Source organism: Xiphias gladius, chromosome 18 (genome assembly GCF_016859285.1).
Source record: "Xiphias gladius isolate SHS-SW01 ecotype Sanya breed wild chromosome 18, ASM1685928v1, whole genome shotgun sequence".
In the NCBI taxonomy this organism is placed as follows: domain Eukaryota; kingdom Metazoa; phylum Chordata; class Actinopteri; order Istiophoriformes; family Xiphiidae; genus Xiphias; species Xiphias gladius.
In genome coordinates, this window is record NC_053417.1 from 17,459,489 (window position 1) to 17,483,750 (window position 24,262).

Here is a 24,262-nt window from a genome sequence, read left to right on the forward strand (position 1 = left end):
AAAAACGTGGCTTTAAATATGCACTATATTAGGTTTCATAACATGTAGTAGAGTTCATCATCCCCATGTATTCTGTATGTCAGGCCCAGTAAGTTAATCAACATAGTTGTGATGGTGGATAACGCGTCCCAAACAGCAGCTTGATGGGATTTATGACATCCATCTCACTGATTTTAAGCAGTAAATGCAAATTTAAATTTAAACTTTTCTATAGTTTGTTCAGATTTCATCATTGCTGTATACCATCTTTTTTTTTGTTGGGGGGGGGGGGCGTATTCAAATTTGAGACTGATCGTAAATTTCACAGAAAATATTTTCAAATGACCTGGTGCATTGGCGGTTTGAAATCTCAAACCGTTGATTGTCAAATCTTTTCATGGCTGCCAAATATTTATAACTGGCACTGAAGCTAAAATAAACCATCTCTGTTGCAGTGCTTGTGATAACGTTTTTCTGCATCGCTTATCCAGGTATGCATGTGCTACTGTGAGGCAAAATGAAAATTTCAGTTGACCTACAGTTGATTTCGATTCACTATCTTAAACATCAGTAATTACTGACCATAATTACTAGCCCTTCTTGACCCCCCCCCCCCATTTCTGTTTATCCCTAACCCCTGAAAATTGACCCCATCACCATTCCACATAGCTGAGCAGGCAGTGAGACAGAATGTGTTGTTTTGGGCAGGGCACTGCAAGCCCTGGCCCGCAAAAAGAAGGCATCGGAGTCCAAAGCAGGTGCTCAGACTCCTTTTTTTCCTTTCTTTTCATCATTCACTCCCTTTCCCTCATTCTTCTAGCCACACCTGTTCAAGTGTGAGGACTCATGCTGGTTCAGCCAGCCGAGCCTGACCCATGCCAAGCCGACGGGGGTCTGAGGTGAGGTGTGGGTAACTACTTAACTAGTATGTTTTATATGCCTCTCCCTCCCTCTGTTGCCCCTCCCCAGCCAGTTCCCGCTTTCAATATCAGGTGTTACTTCTGGGATGATTAGTTGTGTGTCTTGTAGCACTGCAGGCTGGGTCAAAAGGGGGAAGGGACAGAGAGGCGTGTCTCTTAGAATGCAAATAGGGAACCTAGTAATTACTTTTTTGTAAGAAAAAAGTTACAGACGGATAAAAACTAAATAGTCTCTGCCCCCTGGTGGAGCACCTTACTGGGCCCTGAATGAGCCCTCAAGCCCCCTGTCTGTTGTCACCATGACAGGGATCAAGATTTACCCAGCTGTTTCGGCTCTGTGGGTGTGTGAGCATGTGTTGCTAGAGAAAGTTTACTCTACGGTTTTGGCCCAACAGAGGGGCGTCACTGTCCATTGAAAAAACCATGTATCTCCAAATTTGGTGATTTAGAATTTTGCAGATCAACTGAATGCTTATATGTTCCTTTATGGGCTGAAAACACTCTCCCAAAAATCCCATTGAATTATGTGAAAAATGCACGTCCCGAAGACAAAAAAAACCAGGGATGCTTTTCATAGCTCATTAAGAACTGATGCTTTGGAAATGGGCAGCTTTTACAAGACAGCAACGATAGGCTGAGGTAACTTACGATTTTAAGGATTAAGGAGAAAACTTAAAAATAACCACACAATGAAGCGAAGTAAGGTGACAGACTGGATATACAGTAAAGTGTACTTAGATTCATTTTCTGCTCTTTTCACTCCAGTTCTCTCTGATTGCTTAGTTCGGTTTTTAAAAGATAAACTGTGCATGAAAACTACAAATAATGCATCACAAGATGTGTGAAGAGGCATTTACAGTCATTTCTGAAACTCAAAATCTGGCATTTTAAACAAAGCTGATAGAACCAAAAGTGCATTTAAGGACAAAGTTAAACATGAATAGCCTTATAAATAAGGTAAAATATCACCTTCAGGGAAGCCAGCTGAAGAGGAAGGATCATGATGCCTGGCTCCAGGACACTTCAGCAGGGCGGATACTTGCCATTATAGAGTATGGACTCAAACAAGCAGCCTAAGACATTGCGAGTAACGGCACTACTAATGCTACATAGCTGACCGCGAGTAGTAGCTGTTGTTTATTGTGTTATGCACAAATCACGTGCCTACATTGGCATATAAAAGACCAGAAATACATAGATATAAATATAAATACATTACATTGCAAACAAAGAACATTGTCTCTTTTCCCACCCAATACAAATCAATTCCGCCAAAAAAAGGTTTTCTCTTCCTAAAACACAAGTCAAGTCTTTTTTTCATCATCAACCAAAATATAGCACTTAGATAATCATTTAATGAGCAGAAAAAAATAAAATTGTCTTACCCAAACATTACAAGCAAAGCCTTATCTCTTCTGGGATACCATTAAACGTGTCTGTTTTTGCGGCTAATGATGTTCAGCTATACTCTATATATACTATGAGACAATATGTTCATGATTAAAGTTTGTCCCGAACATCCACTGATCAGCTTTCCTTACATATAAGGAGCAATTTGTGCTGTGTTTACTACAGTGTTACCTGTTGAAAAAAAGAAAATTAATTAATCATAGCAAGCTTGATCGTCTTAAATTAATTTACTTTATACTGTATTCGCAATTATGTTGTAACTGGAAATGTTTTGGCATGAAGTTGACTTTCTGCCTACCCCTGCATGCTTACATTTTACACTATGGCAACCCCACTTTGCTTACTCTGCAAATAAGGGAAAAAAAAGCGCCAGGTATTTTTGTTTTGTTTCACTGATTAAATGACTGTGATCAGATCTAACGGTGTGAATCTCAGTGAATCTCAGTGGAGCGGTGTCATTGCAATGAAACTAATTTTGGCACATCTGGAAGGACTTTATGGGAAGATTTTGGTTTCAAATACTGTGTTTTGTGTGTGTGTGTGTGTGTGTGTGTGTGTGTGTGTGTGTGTGTGTGTGTGTGTGTGTGTGTGTGTGTGTGTGTGTGTGTGTGTGTGTGTGTGTGTGTGTGCTTGGGTGGCTGTCATGTGGGAATCCTCTCAGTACTCTCCACAGGGAGGGTTGTTTTCTTTAGGTTTCAAAAAAACAAGCTCTCAGGTAATGACTTCAGTGTGTTGGTGTGTTTTTATTTCATTTGTGTGACACTAAATGCAGCTTCAATCAATATAGACTTACCGAGTGGAACTGATATCTCCCATTAATGTGCTGCAGCATCCAGCGACACTGCACGCTGCAGTGTTTGTGTTTTCGCTACACCAGCTACACATGCCTGTGAACCTGGTGTATGTGTGTTTGTGCGTGTTTGGGCACATGTGCGTGCATGCATGCCACCCTGTTCTCCTCTCATCTGGTCAGGCCCTCTAGCTGGTAATCTGAGCATAGAGATTAGAAAGAAAAACAACAGAGAAGAATGTCTTTGGTTGAGCCAGCAAGGAATTTACAATGGCCTTCAGGCTGCTTTGACCTCTCCCTCCCTTTCTCTTGCCCACTCTCTCTCTCTCTCTCTCTCTCGCTCACACACACACACACTCACACACACAGAAATACCTCAAGGAAAATTATTTTCTTATAACATGGTTCTTGTTTCATGCTGCTGGCTGTCATTCCTATCAGTTATAATAACATGTTAATCACCGACTTCGGTTAAGATCTGAGGGCATCGTGACATCATCAGAAAGGTGTCCAACAGGGCGACACAGTCAGTCATTTGATCGCACAGGTTGTAAACAAACCACATTTGGAAATAAATCAGACATGAACACTTCTGGCATATTATAATCGTATTTTGCATGTAAAAATTATAGTCTGCAAAATCCAGTGGGTATTTATAACATAGACAGTTTAGGTAGAACTTTACTCTCTTGATATAGGTATGGTTAAACTGAGGATTATTTACAACCTGTGTAATCCGAACACTTTTCCTTCTTTTTTTTCTCTTAATTTTTATAACCAAAAGAAATAGACAACAGCTTGAATAATGCTGTGTTCATGTCACATCTGATTTATCATGATTATGAGTTTCTGACTCCCATTTGGTAATTAGGATTGGGGATTTTTCTGAAAGCTCTGTATCAAGCTCGCATTCATCTAAACGCTCAGCATCAAACCTCATTCATTTACCTCTCAAGGGCTGTCTCCAGTGGTGGAAACGGTGCCAATGTTAACTCTTGTTGTGCTTCTACTTTTATCACTTCTGTTCATTACTTAAGTTAGAATGCTAACCAGCTAGCCCCAGCCCGGCCGACGCGTCTCGCCACTTTCTGATAGTGAGCCACTGTATCGTCCAGTCTGCCCTCAGTTCAACATGAGAGGATGAAGAAGTAGAGCTGCACACTAACCTTTTGTCTTGTAAATGCAACGATGGCTGAAGCTCTTGGCAAGCAACTATTATCACTACCACCACCACCCGCTCCCGTCAAGACACCATGTTCGGTGGCGGAGAAAACTTACATATAGCACCTTTTAACTGCAACTACTTTCAAAAAAATGAGATGAGATATTTCAAACAAAAACATTATGAAATTTGGGGGAGATTCTGAAATTTTTTGACGTAAGCATGTAGCATTTTGCCATCGATATGATAAAACTAAGCATATCTTTTGGAGTGGGAGAATCACAAAGTAAGCAATAATGTCTTTGTTACTTACCTGTATGCTGTAACCTAAATCACCTAAATATGACCCCAAATCTTGCCAAAATCTCGGCAAAAATTCACAATTATAAAATGTGTATTTTATAATAAGTGTATTACAGTAATGTTTCGTCCTCCATCTTACAGAATCTATCGCTATTTTAAATCTCCAAATCACATTGTCAAAGGGATATACATATTGTGAAAATGTGTTGCTCGCCCTGCTGGACTGCAGTGATTACACTGAGCCCCCACATCTTCGCAATGAAACTGATGACAAAAATCCACATCGTAACAAATACGAATTATAGCCATGGTTTTGAAATTTAAAAAAAGAAAAAGAAAATGTTATTGTTGTTGTTGGACATGGAGAGAAGATATGTTTTGATACTTTCCCATCTGTTGCCACAGGGATGTAATGGTCTGAAGCAGCTCTCCAACAGCTTGCAGCAATGTCACCATGTGGGCAAAGATGACACCACATTGTCGGGCACACAGGGAGTTTGAGCCGGACACTTGAATGGAGTTCTAGTTTCAGAGGGACAGCTGTGTGGATACTCAAGACAAACTGGCCACCGTACCGCCTGATTTGATCCTCCTCGCTCCGTCACAGTCCAGCAACCTGCCTTCCTCCCAAACCTCAGTCAGCGCGCGTGTGTGTGTGTGTCTGTCTTAGAGGGGGCTATACAGGTCTTTGCACAGACGAAAGGGACAGGTGTTAGGGACAGGAGGTGCCGTGTAGCCTGGGGGTGTGGTCAGGTGGTGACACACCTGTCCCTACTTGCACAAGAGGGTCTAGTTACACACACAAGCATGCACATCAGCCTGACCATGTGTTCTGACATGCAATATTAGACCAACCAGCTTCTTATGCAGTTTGAATGTGCTCACCATGACAAGCCAGGCCTGATTCTTGTTTTGCCAAAGAAAACATGGTAAGCTCAACCGTCGCAAAGTAATGTGATCATAATGTGAGAGGTGGGGGGACATATCACTTCCGAACAGCCTCATTCGATGGAAGTCATGAGTGGTTTTGCAAACAGTTGTTCATATGAAAAGTGCCTCAAATAGTTATGTAACACATGGAAGAAAAAAAAAAACGGGAGAGAAGTTCAATCCTTGGCTCCTCTTTCAGCTCCACACAGCAGCGTGAAGTAGGTGAAAATGTTGATATTTTTGTTTTAGGAAAGTTACAGAAGTGGTCGGACACAGACCCCCTTATCCGACATCAGAAAGGCGTGGGGGAGGCTATTTCTTAAGCTGTCCGGCTATCAGACAAGCATTTCGGACAGTGTGTGAAACTGGCTACAGAGGTCTGTTGACCTCAATTCTTCCTAACTCCAAAAACCCCAGATTTTCTTTTTTTCAGTCTCAAACTTGTAATTTTCAGCTCTAACCAACGTTGTCTCAAGTGACATCACCTGATGCAATTCATCATTTCACGCAGCTCCCTCTGGAGCCACATAAGGCTGCAGTACTCCCCAAGACCTGTCAACAGACTTTTATGTGCTAAATTCGGTGAAGTTCCCCATTATGGGGACAGCTCAGTAAAAATGGTTTGAGGATTCAGTCTTCTCCACATCTACATTATTCAGAAACTCTTTCAGTTGATTAAAATTTCTAATACACAATGCACAACATATCTGGATGTCCCTCTGTACTCCCCTTTTTAAAGTTTGTAAGTGGACACCAGTGTGTGTGGCACATGCAGTGTTTCTATAAAACCTTGGAGATGGGGGAGATAGGCATCTGGCCCTGGGGTGTAGATTTCAGGCAGGTGCATTCGCCTGCCCTGAAGCTCCTCAAGGGACAGGACAGAACGGGACAAGGAGGCAGGAGGAGGAGGCGAAGGGAGGCAATCTGTGCTTTCTGCAGTCACACCACACACACACACACAACCTCCAGTTCCCCAACTCAAAGGCTGATCTCCACCCGTCTTGGCCTCTCTACCCAACACCCCTCCCTAGTCCCCTACCGTATCCTTCATTGACTGGAATGCATTGGGACAATAGAACTGTCCTGGTCCTTCGGCTGGCGCCCCCCTAGGCCCACACAGGCCCTGACAGGAGGACAAAAGTGCACCTTGCACCTCTCAGCACCACCAGCAGCACCCCGGGGGCAAATACCTGAATACCTGTGGTAAATCAGAGGGAGAGAGGGAGAGAAAGAGTGACACAACATGAAGTGAGAGAGAAGAAAAGGATGAAAGAAAAGAAGAAAAATAGTCAGCACAGGCGATTTTCTGCTCTCAGCTGCCAAGTGTAACACAGACTTGTCCAGAGGTCCAAGCAAAACACAACAGCAGTCTTTTTATTTTGATACCCTTTTGCCTCTTATTATTATAATTCACCGTGTCACTCATTCTTTCACATCTATTCTGACACCTGCTTTCTTAGTAACCCCCCCCCCAGTATGTGCTCTCTGCATATCCTACTCTCTGTTAGTCCTCTCTTATTCTCTCATGTCATGACTTGCTGGCTTAGCCTACTCTGTGTGTGGTTTGCGCACACTCGGCTCTGACAGTCCTTTTCTTGCACCACGTTTAAGCCTGCCGTAGTTGAAATATATCACGACAGATGGTTTAACAACTGAATGTGCAGGATATCACTGATTTCACTTATTTCTTATTGACCAACAACTCTCAGGAAAACTGAAGCCCATAGGGTTTACTTCCAAGCAATCCCTGTATTTCACTGACTCCCCCCACTTTCTGGGTGAAGGTGTGCTAATCAGTGAAATGAAGTGTGTTAAGCCACGGTCACATTACAACTGATGCAACCACAATCACTTTGCTCCATGCAGCAAATGTGGATGTAGCGAGCCTGTGAGTCATGCAACTGCAACAAGGGCTCTGGAAGTAGAATAACTTTTAATAAAAGACACAGATACTTTGCACATATTCCATCAGCGCTTATATTCTTGAGTAAAGGGCGATGATGGAAAGTGCTGAAAATCAAGGAAACTATCTATTGATGTACAGTGTGCTTTATATTTTTATTTTCACAGCTGTATGCACATTATCTTTTAGCTCTCGCAATCGAAACAACATGGGAAACCAACAGCACGAAGCTAGGGATTTCGCTGCAAAAGTCCTTATGTTAAAATACTGATGTAAACCATCTCCTCCCCTGGACCACCACACAGTAAACCAATGCTGTCTCCCTTTTCATTTACATTACATAACATTAATCAGATAAAGTGTAATTGTACCAGATGGTGAGAGACTGCAATATCAGACTCGGACATGTGTGACATTCAACCCTCAGGTCACACTGACATGGAGCACCTCTATTTGTCAGCCTTGTGTACAGTTAAGTGTGGTGGTTGCAGAAGTACTCATGTCCCTTACTTAAGTAAAGGTAGCGATAACACAATGTAAGAATACTCTATTGCAAGTTAAAATGGTGCATTTAAACGTCCATAAATGCAGTAAAAGCATTTTTCTTTCAATGTAGTGTAGTGGAGTTGATGTTTGTGCCAAAACCTATGAATCTCTTCAGTATCTGTTTTTTTGTAGGCCACAGTGGGTGAGGTAAGCAGTTACAACAGCATGAACATTGTCAGCAGCACTGACACATATGAAAAATAAAAGAAAAAAACAATTGCACCCCTCAGAAGAAAATATATAATAGAGCCTGTCTTTCTACTCTTGTAATATAGATTATAACATTCATATTCAGGCAGGGCCTGGTTCTTCATTCGTTAGACGGTTCTTAACATCACTGCATCTTAAATAAGGATTACTAGATGTATTCATGAACCCACAGCAAGTTTGCTTTAAGGGAAAATCGACTTTGCATAACTTTTGCATCAATATAAGCAAGTACCATGGCATTTCCTTGTATATAACCAACCGGATTAGCCAGATAGAGGCACTCCCATGTGTTTATTTTATTCATAAACTGTTTCTAGACTGAAGTTTGACAAAATTACCACTTTATATCAGTACCTGATACAAGATTTTATCCAGATTGCACTACTTTGTCTTGGCCTCTGCACGCTTATTTCAGAGAATAGTGCCCAACAGTGCAGTTCAGCTGACCCCTTAACTATTTAGGTGTAATGGAAAATGCATGCAAGCAGCTCTGGATGGCGCAAGCTGGAGAACTCTGTTACACACAATGTATCTCATCTGTTTATGCTCCTGTCCCTTTATGGCTCATCCTCTACCCTCTGACCCTTTGGGACAGAGAGGGTCTGTGTTTAGGAGGAAACACAGTACCAGCCACATACACATAACACACACACACACACACACACACACACACACACACACACCATTGAAGGGGACAGCAGGAGTGCGGAGGTGGACAGGAAATGGCATGTACCCCCTCCTAGAGGCCATATCCTGTCCCTGGTTAAAACTGGTTTATTTGTTCAGAGACCTGAGCTCTTTGTGCGCATGTGTCACATAGTTGCATACATCTGGACATACGTCTGTGTGCATGAAACCATCTAGAATTGTAGAAAATCCCCAGCAGTGAGCGTATCTCTCAGCCCTTGTAGCACATGTCACTGATCAAGTCTACATTGCAACATGTGGCATTCCTCTGCAAAGTCTACTCCCTACTGACTTGATAAATGGCCACAAACAGAAATGCTCATTCTTCACCAGACACCACACAACCCCTCCTCCTCATCCCCAAATGTCCAATCTCTTCTCCCTCATTGCTACGTCTTTTCCTCCTCCCAATATTATCGTCTTAGCCCCAGTTCACAGTCTGCTTCAAACCTCAGGTCAGAAGTTTCCCCATTCTGCATCCTCCCTTATTTTCTACATTTTAAAAGACATTTTTACAGGACGAAGGCAGATGAGAGAGTCTGTTTGGGACTGAGCGCCAACCTCCAACAGCGGAGAGATTCTTTCGACAGTGACATTGTGTAAGAGTGCCACAGCTTGTGAGAGGGTTTGAAACTTTAACCCAGTGACTTAACCCTCTTGGCTCGAATCTGACCCTCCAGTGATTCAGGTCTGCAATCACCACCAGCTCCAATTTCAGCATTAGACTGTATGCTCCCTCTTCCTCGATATGGACCACTATGAACCCCTGGCAGAGAGAAATCTACATTTCACGGACACCCACAGACACACTCATACATCTGTGTACACACAAACAGCTGGAGCCGCACCCAGATGCTTTACATCAACACTTTTTGGAGGTGCTGCGTTTATACAAGACTGACAGGCCACTTCCTGTGTCCCAAACATTACCACAAACCCATGTGCTGACAGCAAAGCAGTAGCGGGAGAAATCGGTAATTTCAGTCTTAAAAAATTTTAATCCTAAGTGTCGGAAAAGGTTTGTGTCATTGTTTACTTACCCTGCTGCTTCCCATTACTCAAATCAACAGAGTGGCGTTTATACAGTCCTGTAATCTGTTCTGTTACACACATGCAAAGCTCCTCTTATGACATGATTGTTTAGAGAGAGGCTTATATTTTCTTTTTCCAAGATGACGGCACTCTATAAAAAACTATAACTCATCCCACTGCAAATTGTCAAGCATCCACTTTTGTGTACACAAAACACAACAAGTACTCTTTGTTCATGAAGCAACATCTACGATTCACTGGGTTATCTGCAAAAAAAGAGCAATTTAATTTTTATTGTTTTCATTTATTATTGCGAGGCAATAATGCTTAGACATACCTTCCGTGGGAATAAAACGTGAGATATTAAATTAAATGGCAATCCCCTTTTCCTCGTAATTAGGTCAGCATAACATTATTTCCTGTTAGAGGTTAATTAGATTATTAGCTTGACTCAAGAGCGGACTGCAAGGACAGCAGACGCACAGAGCGGCCATCTCGCTCTCTTTCTTTCTTTCTCTTAGACAGCAGTATTGTATGTCTGTCACTAATGGCTAAAGAATGTCACATTAGTCAGGGGCTGCAAGCGTGACACTGCAAACATTAAAACACTTTGAGGAGACCAATATGATATTACACACACACCAACACACGCTGAAAAAGAAAGGTGACAGGTCCAGTGATCTCATTGCCTCAAAGCTAAAGGGTGATAGACTGCCTCTTACACACTGCAAACCAGAAAAATGTCCCCCCAGCAAGTTGTCAGAGTTATATTTCAAAACGGCTGAAACATATTAGAAATGGCAGCCTGTTTGGTGAAATGTTTTTTTTACAGATATTTGGAGGCAGAATTTAGATATCCCAAGGAGAAAATGAAATACCATCCAACTCTATTGGATTATTTGACACGTCATGTGTCTTCTCTATCTTTTAACCCATTCAACCCTGTTGTTCCTTCTCTGTGTCTGACAAAAGTGACACCGTCGACAGTTCAGGCAGAGTTTAGTCCCTTGTGGCCTGCTTTTCTGCCTCTCTGACTCACTGCCTGCGTAGGTGTGCAGCAGCTTAATGACTCTCAGCTCTCATTTTGCAAACACCCCAGGGGATATAGGCAGACAAATGAAAAATCCCCCTTGATCAAAGTAAAGATATTTATTCAGTAGGTGTACGTTTGCATGTGTGGCTCTGAGTGTGCACATGTGTCGAGTCTTTCGGGTACTGTTTACATTGGGCCAGCGAAGTCATGCAATCTGATCCCGAGCTTTTTGAGAGCGTCCTCAAACCCCCCGCACACACACACACACGCATCCACCTCTCAACACTGAGAGCTATTGGAGGAAATGTGCTGTTACCTCACTAAGACATGCTGGCGTCAGTGTGTGTGGGTCAGGAGGGCAGTGGGGATTGTAGACACATTGCTACCATATGTGCACCCTGGATGTTCACCCTCAGCTGGGCTCATGAACACAGACTTCCTCCAAAAGTTCCAACAAGGTAACCGGAGTTTCACCATTACGGAGCAGATGGCTGCACAGATTAAGTGGGCCTGTGTGAGTCCTGGGTTATTTAGGCGCAGGCCAGAGCTCAACTCTCTTGGGTTTTTTTTTGGTCTTGAGCGTAACATTTCCTGTTTCCACCTGTGGCTGCTCCTACAGCAGAAAGTGGGTCAATGGGATTTCCACACTCAGCTAATATTCTTAGTCTGGCCTTTAGGAGGAACTTTTCTTTACTTATCATCTTCCTCCTCTTAAACTTTTTGTTCACCTCCCTTTCTCCCACCTGCAGTCACTATGGGAACCCCCCCCCGCCTCTTCAGCATGTGTTCTCCATATGTGCTTGTACATGTGTGTGCGCACTGGCAGCCTGGCAGGTGTGTGCAGGTGTTCTCCTTATCACTCAGCATCACACAAACCTGTCCCAGCATCACCTAACACACACACACACACACACACAGCTCTATCTTTCCATTCAGAAACTGTCATGTCTGTCTTGATGAACTCATTTAGAGTTCTGAGTCAATACAATGCATGTTGAAATACTGATTAATATGGGAGCTCATAATTAATAGGTCCACAGCAGTTTTTTTTTTTTTACAAAAAGCTTTTATTTACATGTGGCAGAAAAATACACAACCTCGAAAAAGCACAGAATTCCATTCATTTGAATGGCGTGTTCACAAAAATATTTCATAAAAATGGTAGGTCAAAATCTTCCAAAAAAATAAAAAATAAACAAAAAAAGAAAAAAAACATGTCTAAATAAACTACAATGGGGAAGGCAAGTTGTGTTTTTTTGGTCAACCTTAAGTGGTCCTTTCATTTCCAATCAGGATAGACGAGCAGAGGGTCACCTGTCGTCGAGGTCACAGCTAACACGTCTCTCAGCGCCCTGCCTCCACAGTACACCATACACAGACAGCTGTCTCAACACACACACACACTTGCTCATTTCCACACACATGCCATGTATGTATAGTATGGTGAGGAATGACATCCCCGCATACACCACAGACACACACAAACACACCCAAGCAGCTGCAACATGGCCAGAGTCCCGGACCGGCCGGCACCGATGGAGTTTCCTGGGAATTAACTGCATGTCCAGCTGCCCTCAAATCACACGCAGTTGACGCAGCAAAAATGTGCTGCAGACAACCGATATCTGATAAACCTACGGAGTCTTGGAATATCAAAGGCACTTAAAAAGTCATTTTATATAAAAAGCAACAGAACTCAAGTTTTCCTGTCACGGCTTTGAAATGAGCTGGCATCAATCTCCCAAATGGCCTTTTTGCATGTATTGGCTGTGATCAGGGGCTGAGGGGAGGGTCAGAACCAGCCAGCAGCTTCAACTGGCTCATGAGAGCAGTCCAGGGAATGTGAGTCTATGAGGCAGGGCAGCATCCAGAGGCATTGTGTTTGTGCAGCAGGGACATGCGGCTGAAGGTCCGCGAGCAGGAGCCACACTGGTATTTCTTCACCTCAGAGTGGGTCTGCAGGTGTGCGCGAAGGTTGGAGCGGTCAGCAAAAGCCCGATTACAGTGTTGACAAGCGAAGGGACGTTCACCTGGTTGGAACAAAAAAAAAAAAAAAAAGTTAGCCTCAGCAAAACACTTCATTAACGGGCCAAGATACCTCGCTTCTGGTCATTGTCTTTCAAATGATCTACAGATAACCAACAAAAGAGCAGTAACAGTGCCCTAACTTACTTAATGCAAACTGCCCTTTTTCATGCAGAACAACTGTGAGGCTGAGATTAGATTGTGCCATGCTAAGCAATAACGTGCTCACATGTCAGGAGACATCAATGAATGTCAATGAGCACAAGGTGCAACCGCCTGTTCCATTAACAAGACAACAGAGACTGGAAATCAATACTCTGACACAATATGAAAAGCTGCCTCTTGATGCATACCTGTGTGCGTGCGAATGTGTCCTCTGAGCAGCCATGGTCTGGAGAAGGCCTTGCCGCAGGTGGGGCACACACACGGCAGAGTGTGCGAGCGAATGTGCATCTTCAGGGCTCCCAGGCTGGTGTACTCCTTGGGGCAGTGTTTGCAGTGGAAGGCTGGGCGTGTGGACACCTCGGTGGGCAGAGAGGGCGTCTGCTGCAGTGGGGCACAGTGGGAGAGCTGGTGGTGGGACACCTGATGGTGGGACAGCGCAGAGAGGCTGGTGTAGCTCTTGCTGCAGTGGAGACAGTGGTAGATGTGCTGGATGATATCCGGACTGGGGGGATCTGAACTACGCCCGCTGTCCTCCTCTTCCTCGCCGCTGCTGCTGGAAGGTGAGCTGCTGAGGTCCAGAGGACCCAGGGGTGAAGGGGGCAGAGACACTGGGGTGACCGGGGAGAGAGGGGCGGGCAGCGTGTCCGTGCTGCTGAAGAATGGGTTGGCAGGATAGCAGGTCAGGGCAGAGCTGTTGTTCTGTGTTGGAAGTTCAGCCCGAGGAAAGCTTTCTGGAACAAAAGCTGGAAACACAGAGGAAAGGAAGTCAGGTGGGTTTTCACTTGGACAGATAATCTAATAAAGCACTAAACTTGTTTTCGTTCTTGGCGTCTTGTTACAGCCTGCATTCACCACAGGCCTGACAGTCCAGCTTTCCCATTAGCAAATTTTTCCACTTGACTAGAAAACACTTTTCTGTATATTTTGCACCCAAGGAGCTACATGCAAGATAAAACCCGTAAGACCCGTGCCGCTTGGGTCCGTTCTGTGGCTGAAGGTAACCTGATGAAGAGCCCATGACTCACCGAAGGTGATTCACTCTTCATGTCAGACAGAACCACAGATGCACCACAGATTGGGGAAAATCTTACCAGTTTGGCTCTCCAGCTGGCTCTCCCTGTAGTATGGCTTCTTGATGGAAAAATACTTCTTCACGAGGAATGACCGAGGCATGTTGGGGTCCTGGCTTCTCCGACTATTGAAATTGAAAAAGTAATTCCCGCGGCGGAGCTCGCTCAGATGCACGTGATCTGTCTGCTCGGACAGCTGCAGAATCCGGTCGGACGGGAGAGGGACCGCTTGGAGAGATCTACAAGGACCACCACCAGGCCTGAATGTATCTCGCTGAGGGATCGGTGAGTTGCCTCCTCATATAGTAATCAGAGGGGGAGAAGCAGCGGGGTGGGTGGGCAGATCTCCGCCCAAAGACACACCCCGTGTGTCCGGGCGCCACCAGCCCCATTCACCACAGGTGCCCAATGTGCCAAAAGCTGCCGCAAGGCGCGAATCTAATTGTGGATTTCACGGTTCTAATGACCTGCTCTTTTCCTGCAGGCATACACTTATTATTATTATTATTATTATTAAATGAGAATAAATGACTGTGCAATTTAATGTAAAAGACAATTTTTTTTGCTGTACCTGAAACCTCGTCAAATGTGCACATGAATGCTTTTCATTGTGAAAAAGAATCGGCGCAACGAACATGCGGCAAACATGCAAAGCAAATGGAGTCAAATGTAGCAGGATCTAATGGCCAGCTTTATTCCACCGTGCCGCTGTGTGAGGACGAGTCGTGGCAAACTAAAGCTGGAGCGTCCTCTCTCGGCTCGTACTGTCAATCGGCTGTGCGCAACCAACATTTCTACCCCCCCATCCCTGGGATCACAGTGGAAAAAGTGCAGAAATGTGCACGCACAATTTTGCACATTTTGAATTGCGGTCCAACGGCGAGGTTCGTGGACGCCGATGTCCACAAAAACAATGCTTTCCTCCCAATTTTTAAAAACGTCGTTGCAAAAGAAAAAAAAAAGTGTGAGATAATGTTCCCAATTAACATTAGAGCTGTGAGTGGGTTGACACTATGGTTAAATTTGACTGCTCTAAAAAGAACAATGTGTGAACAGGTTTACTTTTGTCCGATTAAAGTTTCTCTCGCGTTGTGCACGTTTTGCAAAAAGAACAGAGGGAATCGTTCAACAGCAGACAGACATTTGGATGACGGCTCTGCTCTTTTGTGTGCCTGTTGCTCGGGGCTTTTCGCGCACCCTGGTGAGGAGGAGACCTTTTTTTTTTTTTTTTTTTTGAGACGGTACAGGAGACAACCTGCTCTGTTCTCATCGCTCCCCTGAACCTTCAGCTCGTCCCGACCGCGGATCCCTTTGTCTCTCTGCGGGGAATAAGGCCCGTTTACGCGAGAGGGGTGCTGCTCTCCAGCTTGCTCACGGCACGATCTCAGCCGAAATTAACCGAGCTGACAGGAACAATGTGCTGGTGTAAACCCACCCAGGGCCCTGTTCACTCTTGTGCCCTTAGGTGGCATGAAATGCAGCGACCACGGGACAATGCCCCGAGGGGAAAAGGGGGTTTTACGCAATGTTTAACCCCCCCCCCTTTTTTTCTTTTCTTCAAGTGCCTAAAGGAGTGGGCCTAGTTGTAAGCGGCTGCACATCCAGAATTAAACCTGCAACCTTTGCCAACTTTCCAAATGAGACGAGCGAGGGCTCCCAGAATCTACCAAAAAGCAATGATACGAAAACAATGGAACAAGAGTGATTATTGTGGACTTTCATCCCACCCCTCACATCTTTTTAACATTGTTTCCCCAATTCGTTTGTCTGGTCCCTTTTAAAACACCGTCATTATTTTATTTTATTACTATTTTATCCTTTTTTACTGCTTTTATAACTATTTCACTGCAAATGTCACTTTTATTTGCTGTTTTATAATCCCTTTGTGCTTCATGTACGCATGACTTGTGTAGGTATTCTATCGATTAAAAGTAACTCGCGGTGGATGATTTTGAGACACGATCTTACGATATGTATATGAGACCTTCTCCTCCATTTTAGGTTCATTTTATTTTGTATTTATTTATTTTTTTTAACTCCCTCAGTAGGTGCACACAACCTGCGAGTCCGAAAAAATCAGGTGCCAGCCATCAGGCAGGAACGTGGCAGTCCCCCGTGGTCCTACTTGGCATTGTTGCAACGGGCGTCAAAAGCTCCTCGGTGGTGGGGGTGGTGGGTGATTGGGGGGGGGGTGCATGCACCTGTCTGAAGGCGCCATTGTCGCGGCGTGCCCAAAAGCTCACACCTCGTTAGAGCGCTTGTCGACGCAGACGCCACGTAGGCTGGAGGTCACGAGGGCAGGACAGCAGTAGAAACAAAACAGAAAAAAAAAGCAAACAGCGAAGACGCACGTGAAAGTCATCTGAGTCGCGGGTCTGCCGCCGCCGCTGCTGCTGCTGCTGAGGACTCTGACAGTGCACGTGGTGTGTGGTAGCGGTTTGCATGAGAGGTGTGTATGATGTTAGTATTTTGATCATCTGTGTGTGTCTTTCTCACTAAAACATAGAGCTAATGACAAAATGAAGCGTCGGCCTGATACGCGCGCGCGCGCGTGCACACAGAGAGTGTAAGAGTGAAAACAGCTGACTACACACTGTTGGATTTGCTCTTCGGAGGAGAGCAGTATGTCTGCGGCGCTGACCACAGACAATTTGTGTTACAACAGGGTTAGAGTGACCTCACGACACGCAGGGGACCTGAAGACTTGAAACGTTCTCTGCTCAGAACAGATGTTCTTTCCTCTCCGTCCTTGGGGATGAACCGGCCCGTGTTCCCACAGAGGGCTCCCACCGTCTGCTGAAACCTCTTCAGACTGAAAATAATGTGGGAAACACATCTTCATTCGGTCTGATCTTGGGAAGGGTTTTGCTGGCTAATGGCAAAAAAAGTGCTGCAACTAGTAAGGTGCGCAATTACCTGCCAAAAGGAATGTGGCTCCCTGGCTTCAACGGTGGATTTTGTGAAAAATACTGGAAACAGTTTATTGATTGCATCGAAAACTTTTGCTCAGAACTGTTTTTGTATGGCCTATTTTTTTTTTTTCATGCTGTAACACATGTGTCGGCCCTTGGCCCTAAGAATTAAATACACGTTGCCTATCATAAACTTTGTTGTGTTTTCATCATACGAACTAAAACAAAACACTCTACGAGATGAAACAAAACGTATGCTTGTGATAAGTTTTCAAAGGGAATTGTGTCCCACAATTCAGGGTAATCCTACAGAGTAAGTTACAGAAAATAAACTTTTGATGAGAAAATGTGTGGGTTTGAATAGGCAGAGTAATTAAACTATGTCCCATTTCTATCTCCATGCGCATTAAAGCAGGTTGTACTATTTTTGGTTTTGAGATCTCGACAAATGTGGTACGCTGCTGTGAAAAAGGATCTGCAGAAGCCTCAGATAGCTCAGAACTGAGCAGCTTGACTGGTCCTGGTTCCTTCATTCAGACAAGAGGTTGAGGGAATTCATGCAAGTTTGTCTTGGCCGTCTTCTGGGGACTATGTGCTCTCAAACGGCCAAATTATCTATTTGTAAAAGTTCACCCTCACCCCTATGTCATAAATGTCTGCCAAACTAATTCAGTTTTAATGGAAGTAACAGTTAGGTATATATCGATTCTTGGGAGTCTTTTTTTAAAAAATTAAGTCTGCTGTATCTTTCATTACCTGAATATATTTTATACCATGTCTGAGCCGATGGGCGGTGGCCATATTGTACTCCAGTGTCCTTTCATGTGCTCAAGCGACAAGTACAGAAGTGCAGCTTAAATTCATGTGTTACATTTTAAACACACAATGCTGGTAGCCTTTGAACAATCAGGTGCATTGTTACCATTCACTGCATTCGGACGGCAGGCAACGGCCACTCGAGCACATTTACATTTGACGTTTATGCAGGATTTTTTCCAGACTGGTCCCTACGGCACAACAACGACACACATAAATCAGGTTGAGTCCACTTTTTCTTTGTGCATGGGAGATCTGCTGTATCCTTTGAATCATCACAAGACACTCCTAATTGAATCTGAAAGAAAAGTGACGATTCGGTGATTAGCAGCTACTCTCAGGGCTGTTTTGCTCTGTTATCCATTCATGTAAAGCCAGTTTACTATTCACTTTGATTTGGGAGGGTCTCAAAAATCCCCACTTTGGGCTGTAGACTGTCTGTATAAGTAGTGCTGAGTGACAAAACATGGCCTGTACATTATTCATCAAGTTATAGATAGTCCCATTTGACTATCGTTAACTTGTTACCCGTCTTGAGCCTCATGATTTCATCTTCAGCTCACCAACTAAACAACCTCGCAAAGATACTTGAAAGACTATTATTTCTAATGTGCACAAATTGCTTCATACTACTTCACCAATGCATCTTTGTTTGTTTGTTTGTCTGTTTGTTTGTTTTTGCATGTAGACCGGAGTGTGTGTGTGTGTGTGTGTGTGTGTGTGTGTGTGTGTGTCTGGGTGTTGCCCTACGGCTCAGAGGTCCATAAGCCCAGCAGGAAGAAGATAAGATTATCCCAGAGGAATGCAGAGTATGGATACACACTCCCACACACATGCTCTGTAGTCTGTGCACACTCTCAGTTCAAGTCTCTCCATTAGACACAGACACTTGCATGTTTTAGGGAAGATCAATCAAGGACACTTTGACATGGAGAGAAGCGGCCAGCATGTCCTGCAGCCAGAAGTACCATCTCCCTTATTGGTTCCAACAGTAGATTCGATATTTTTTGCAATATAATATTCAGCCCAGTGTATTACACAGCAGTGTTTGCAGAGAAATGAGAGCAAAATTTGAACCAAAACCTGTTTATCCCTTATTTCTCCCTTAATGGTCTTCATGAATGTATAATTGAGTATCTGAAACCTCAGTTTTACCCAGCGGTGAGTATTAAGTACATTTACTCAAGTACTGTGCTTAAGTACAATTTTGACAGCGGCGGATGTAGTGGTAGAAGTATTCACATCCTTTACTGAACCTTTTGAAATACAGCGTCCCACCTCTGGGACACTTTGGCTTTCGTACCAATACTTTAGGTGTGTAGTGGTCTGTATCGGAGTCAGTCTCACAAAACCATGACAAATTATACATCATTTAAAAGCTCTAAGCCTCCTGATTCTCTCTGCGCAAAGCATGGTAGGATCCCCAACCGTTGTTGACACAGAATTGGTTCAGATTTGTGGCTATGGCTCCATTTCTACCTTGTTTTTGTCTCTCTAACATTCTGACTTTCTGGTTGTATAAACTTAAAGAATTACCTTTCAAAGGAGACCAGGGTTATGACTGTAATCAAAAGAGTTAAAGAACAGTAACTTTTTTTTTTTTTTTAATTTGGGAACATTATTTTCAGTCTTGTGCACAAAAATGGGGGTGTCTAATAACAGGTTAAGGATATTCAATCAATAGTATACTTCCTGCACTGAAAATACTATTTAAGTAAAAGTACATAAGTACTGTCAGCTAAATACACCAAAGCATCAATAGTAAATGCACTCAATGCAGAAAGATAGCCCTCATTTGTGTTATACTATAATATTATCATTATTACTTATGCATTATTTTGGTAAATGGCATTAGTGTTGTAGTTGGTTGATGTGGAGCTAGAAGAAAGTAAAAAAAAAAGAGCTTCAAATCTGAAGAAAAATCCCAGTTACAAACATTGCTACATGTGTCCAATGGGTTGTGTTGAAGGCCGAGTACCATAAGAGCGCTTGTCCCTTGAAATCAGCACTTTGACATGTGAGTTTATGAAGCAACATGAGGCAACTGATAAAAGTCAGAAGAGGCCAAATCAAAAAAATTGAAATCAATTGGAATGGCAGGAAAATATTGGTGATATTTTAATCTCTTCTCATTCATGGCAAGATTACAGAAAAGAAGGGGAAAGTATAATACATTATTGATCTAATGCACCTGTGGTTTTTATACTTCTATTACCACTAGATAATTAATAAAGAAGCAGTTATATTTGGTCAGAGTGCTACTGTTGCATGATGAGACCTAATCAAACATTTGACAGAACAACCGAAAGAGTTGCAGACCAGCAAACACCTTCATATCTCGTTGTCTCTCAAAAGGAACATTTTGCTATTTTCAAACGCGGTGGTGAGAGATTATCAGAATACTCAGAATACAAAAAAAAAAAATTACAGAGTACTTTTGTGTCATCCTTACCTCCTACCCTCACATGTATTACACACACAGAGACACTAAAACCTTGTATAGATGCTAACAGAGATGGACTTTAACCAGATGTGTGTGTTTGTGTGTCTCTGCTCTGACCTTATCTGGACAGCAGGCAGACACAGCAGTCCAACCACAGGCACCCTTTGATGTAATACGTGGTACCATTAAACGTCACCTAGCAGTCAGTTGTTTATTCTCTGAGGAAAATTAATGCTCTTGGAGGGACCAGATGAAGAGCCAGACATTTCCCACACTTACAAAATCAAAGCTGAGTTGCTTTTAGAACCATGAGCCTTTCAAGATTAAAGTATTTTTATATTCTATTTTATTTTACATATTTTAAATCCTGTTTATGTTTCTTTTATATCCCTTTTCTGAGGTCTTAAGCACTTTGAATTGCCTTGTTGTATTGATTAATTTATGTCATATTTTTCACTTTGTTTTTTTTAAATCTTTTCTTTTCTACTATTGTGTTTTATTGCTGTTAAACACTTTGGATCAACTGTGTTGTCTGTAAAGGACTATATAAATGAAGTTTAGTCGAGTTAAACGGTGCATGCCATAGCACATTTCCTTAAAAATGTTAAAAATGATTTTGTTTCTTAAACATTTACTAATAAATTCTCTCCTGCACAATACTGTGCCAGCAACAAAAAACAACCAGTGAGCAACGGTTCTGCAGACAGAATTCAACGCATTGTTGATGAGAGAGGTCAAAGGAGAATGGCCGGACTGAAAGGCTGTGGTAACTCCGATAACCACTTTTACCAACTGCGGTGAGCAGAAAAGCATCTCAGAATGACCAACACATAGAACCTTGAGGCTACAACAGCAGAAGACCACATCGGGTTCCACTCTGTCAGCCAAGAAGAGAAACCCGAGGCTGCAGTGGGCACAGGCTCACAAAAACTGGACAGCTGAAGATGGGAAAAACGTATCCTGGTCTGATGAATTTGGATTTCTGCTTAGGCCCGCAGATGGTAGGGTCAGAATTTCGCATCAACAGCATGAATTCAGGGACCCAACCTGCCTTGTGTCAACAGTCTAGGCTGCTGGTGGTGGTGTAATGGAGTGGCCAATATTCTCTAGGGGCACTTTGGGCCCCTAAACTCCAAACAATCATCGTTCAAATGCCACAGCCGACCTGAATGTTGTTGCTTTATGGCCACAACTTACCATCTCCTAATGGTTGTTTCCAGCAGGATAATGCGCCATGTACCAAAGCAAAAGTCGCCTCAAACTGGTTTCATGAACGTGTCAATGAGTTCAGGTAACTTCAGTGGCCTCCCCGGCCACCGGATCTGACTCCCATAGAACACTTGCCGTCTGTGGTAGAACGGGGGACTGGCACCATGAATGTGCAGCTGACAAATCTGCAGTGATAATGTGATGCAGTCATGTTAACATGGACCAGAATCTCAGTGTTTCCAGCATCTTGTGAAATCAACGGCACGAAGAATTGAGACCGTTTTGAGAGCAAAAGGAGGAACTACCCTGTATAAGTGTGGTCTTTCCAATAAAGTGTGTCGGTGGGTGTATATAGTTTCACTTTTAAATAAGGCTCAGAAAGACAGCTGGGCACTGTAGTTTCGTGGAAATGTCACTGAAAAAGGAGAAAATTGTGGATTTTTTAGAGATTAATTTTAGCTGTGGATTAATACATATTTGGTGTGCTTGTGAGTATTTACAGCAGCAGGATGGTGTAAGTGGGATTGACTCAAAATAAACTACAATTCCCATGTTCATTATGATGAAGGAGCATGTCAAAGGTGCAAAGGTGTGGCTCATTGATGTGTTTTTGATTTTTTTTAACAAAAATTGGAGCTCTATGGCACAAAGTAATTAGGTATTAGGCTTCTGCTAAACAGATAATACTTGTTGGTGGGATCAATTTATCGTTGATTTTGTTTTTTTACATGGGATTTGCTGACAACAAGACAAATGGAGAATATAACCTACATTAAACAGCCTTAAATTGGGGTTGAAGCCGATCACCTTGTCACTATTGTAGTATCTTTTAAAGTCTGTATTTTTTTTTTCAAGCTAGTCAGACAAGAATCCAAAATTTGATAGACCAAACATCATTGTCTTGAATAACATCTAAAACAGCCATCACTGATCTGCCAGTACTTAGATTTCTGCAACTTAAGGACCCCTGATTCATTTTCTGAATGAAGTGGCGCCACCCACATTTCACATAGTGAACTGATCCACTGGAGGGCTATTCTGAAATGAAACCACAAGGGGGCGGTCAAAGACCAATAATACCATGTTTCCAGGTCAGTGGTTAAATCAGAGGTCAGATACATTATCATCTTGGCTGCACAAACAGGCGGTATGTTAGTAGAAGTGCAAAGAATCGCATTCATTTAGAGGATGTCAGTATCACTCTGAAGCTACATGGCTGTCGCAAATAATGAAATGTGTGTTACCACAACCTGATAATACTAAACAAGTAGGTGTTCAAACACAGAGAGATCATGAGCTAAATTATAGAGACTAGACACTGTGGAATGTGTGTGTGTGTCTGTGTGCGTTTGTGTGTGCTGTGCACAGCCCTGAAGCTAGGAAATGTCAACAATGTTTGTTGTAATCCAGCAAAAGGTGACAGATTCACGTCGACCTGTTGTGTCATGACTCAGCAACAAAACCGTCAGGTTGGACAGTACGGGGTGTTCACTAATGACTTGGTGAGGCACAGTGAAGAATCCTGTCTGCCATAGCAACAGGCAAAATATGCCAGACCTGTTTTCCTTTTCTTTATCTGTGTCATGGAAGTGAGGTTTTCTTTATACTTCCACTGACAAGCATTTCTTGGAAAACCAATTATGGAAGTTTAGCAGAACACTCGAATGAGTAAAAAACAGCTTTGACATCCGATACTTAAACTCTGGGACCTTTCAGTTCTGACTGAGACTGACCCGAGCAGGCATGACATGGCATCTTGACTCCCTCTTGTAAAACGACAACGGCTTAATTTCATGTTTCTTAAAAAGAAAAGTGGAACACATTTTGCACAGATATATATATATATATATATATATATATATATATATATAGTTCATGCATTCTGCAATGCGAACTGCAGCTGAAGCACAGAAGGCTGTTGGTGCTTCAGATAGGAGTGACTGATGTTTCTCCTCCTTTTCCAGCTTCAGGAATGTTAGGTTGACACCTGGGGAATGGGTCATTTATGTAAAGGTGGTTCTTTTAGGTCATAATGTGCAGACATATAGTATGTGGGTTAAGCAATTATAGGCACTTGAATAGTAGATGTGAAGGTTTGACCCTCAGCGTGGTCTTGTTTCATGGCAGATAGTGTGTCGGCATCAACTAACTTGCTAAAAGCAGATGACATTAATATCTGTCAGCCTTATTTTTTTCTAGGTTGAGGTCTATCTGTGTGTGCGTGTGCGTGTGTGTGTGTGTGTGTGTGTGTGTGTGTGTGTGTGTTTGTTGGTCTTTATAACTTTTTATCCAATTCCAAAACGAGCGTCGCCCCTCAGGGTTTTCTGTCAGTCTTCCCATTCCTTCCTCTGACAGGAGGCTGAGACAGCAAACCTCTGATTTAAACACCTACCAACTATCATTTTGAAGTTAGTACACATGTGTGTCCTTGTGTAAGGGACAAACACACACACACAAACAAAGCCACACGCAGACATTTTAAGTTATGTGTAGATGTAAGTTAACAGTTTGCCTCTCCATTAGATACAATCATATGCTGGCGTTATTCATGAGCAGATCCTGTGACAACTGTCCCAGGAGCATGGATGTCCAGAAGTATTGAACTGTTCTGGTTCAGATTTGTAAGCACATGTGAATTTTGTTCTTTACATGTTAAATACAGTATCTCTTTTGTAAATCACAAGTGCCTATATCATATGAATATATGATGTGAAAAG

General features: G+C 43.0%; 1 protein-coding gene and 1 long non-coding RNA gene across 2 annotated transcripts; one reads left to right on the forward strand and one right to left on the reverse strand.

Annotated features, from left to right (window-relative positions):
* Positions 1–11,990: 11,990 nt before the first annotated feature.
* On the reverse strand, positions 11,991–14,444 carry snai1b (snail family zinc finger 1b). Its single transcript, XM_040153055.1, has 3 exons — positions 14,187–14,444; positions 13,284–13,838; positions 11,991–12,935 (listed from the first exon to the last, which is right to left on the reverse strand). The coding sequence occupies exons 1-3, from the start codon at positions 14,266–14,268 to the stop codon at positions 12,754–12,756; spliced, it is 819 nt and encodes a 272-aa protein (XP_040008989.1). The 5' UTR covers positions 14,269–14,444; the 3' UTR covers positions 11,991–12,753.
* A 1,902-nt stretch (positions 14,445–16,346) lies between these two features.
* LOC120804176 lies at positions 16,347–17,264 on the forward strand. The gene is made up of 2 exons (XR_005709417.1): positions 16,347–16,614; positions 16,831–17,264. It is a non-coding gene; the product is annotated as an uncharacterized LOC120804176 (long non-coding RNA).
* The last annotated feature ends 6,998 nt before the right edge of the window (positions 17,265–24,262 follow it).

What these genes read in the sequence shown, in the direction of transcription:
- snai1b (XM_040153055.1), bottom strand. Translation starts at nt 14,268, where the DNA reads ATGCCTCGGTCATTCCTCGTGAAGAAGTATTTTTCCATCAAGAAGCCA. An exon ending in CCAGCTGGAGAGCCAAACTG is followed by an intron (nt 13,839 to 14,186) that starts GTAAGATTTTCC and finishes CTGTGTTTCCAG; the next exon opens with CTTTTGTTCCAGAAAGCTTT. An exon ending in ACACATTCGCACGCACACAG is followed by an intron (nt 12,936 to 13,283) that starts GTATGCATCAAG and finishes TGTTCCAACCAG; the next exon opens with GTGAACGTCCCTTCGCTTGT.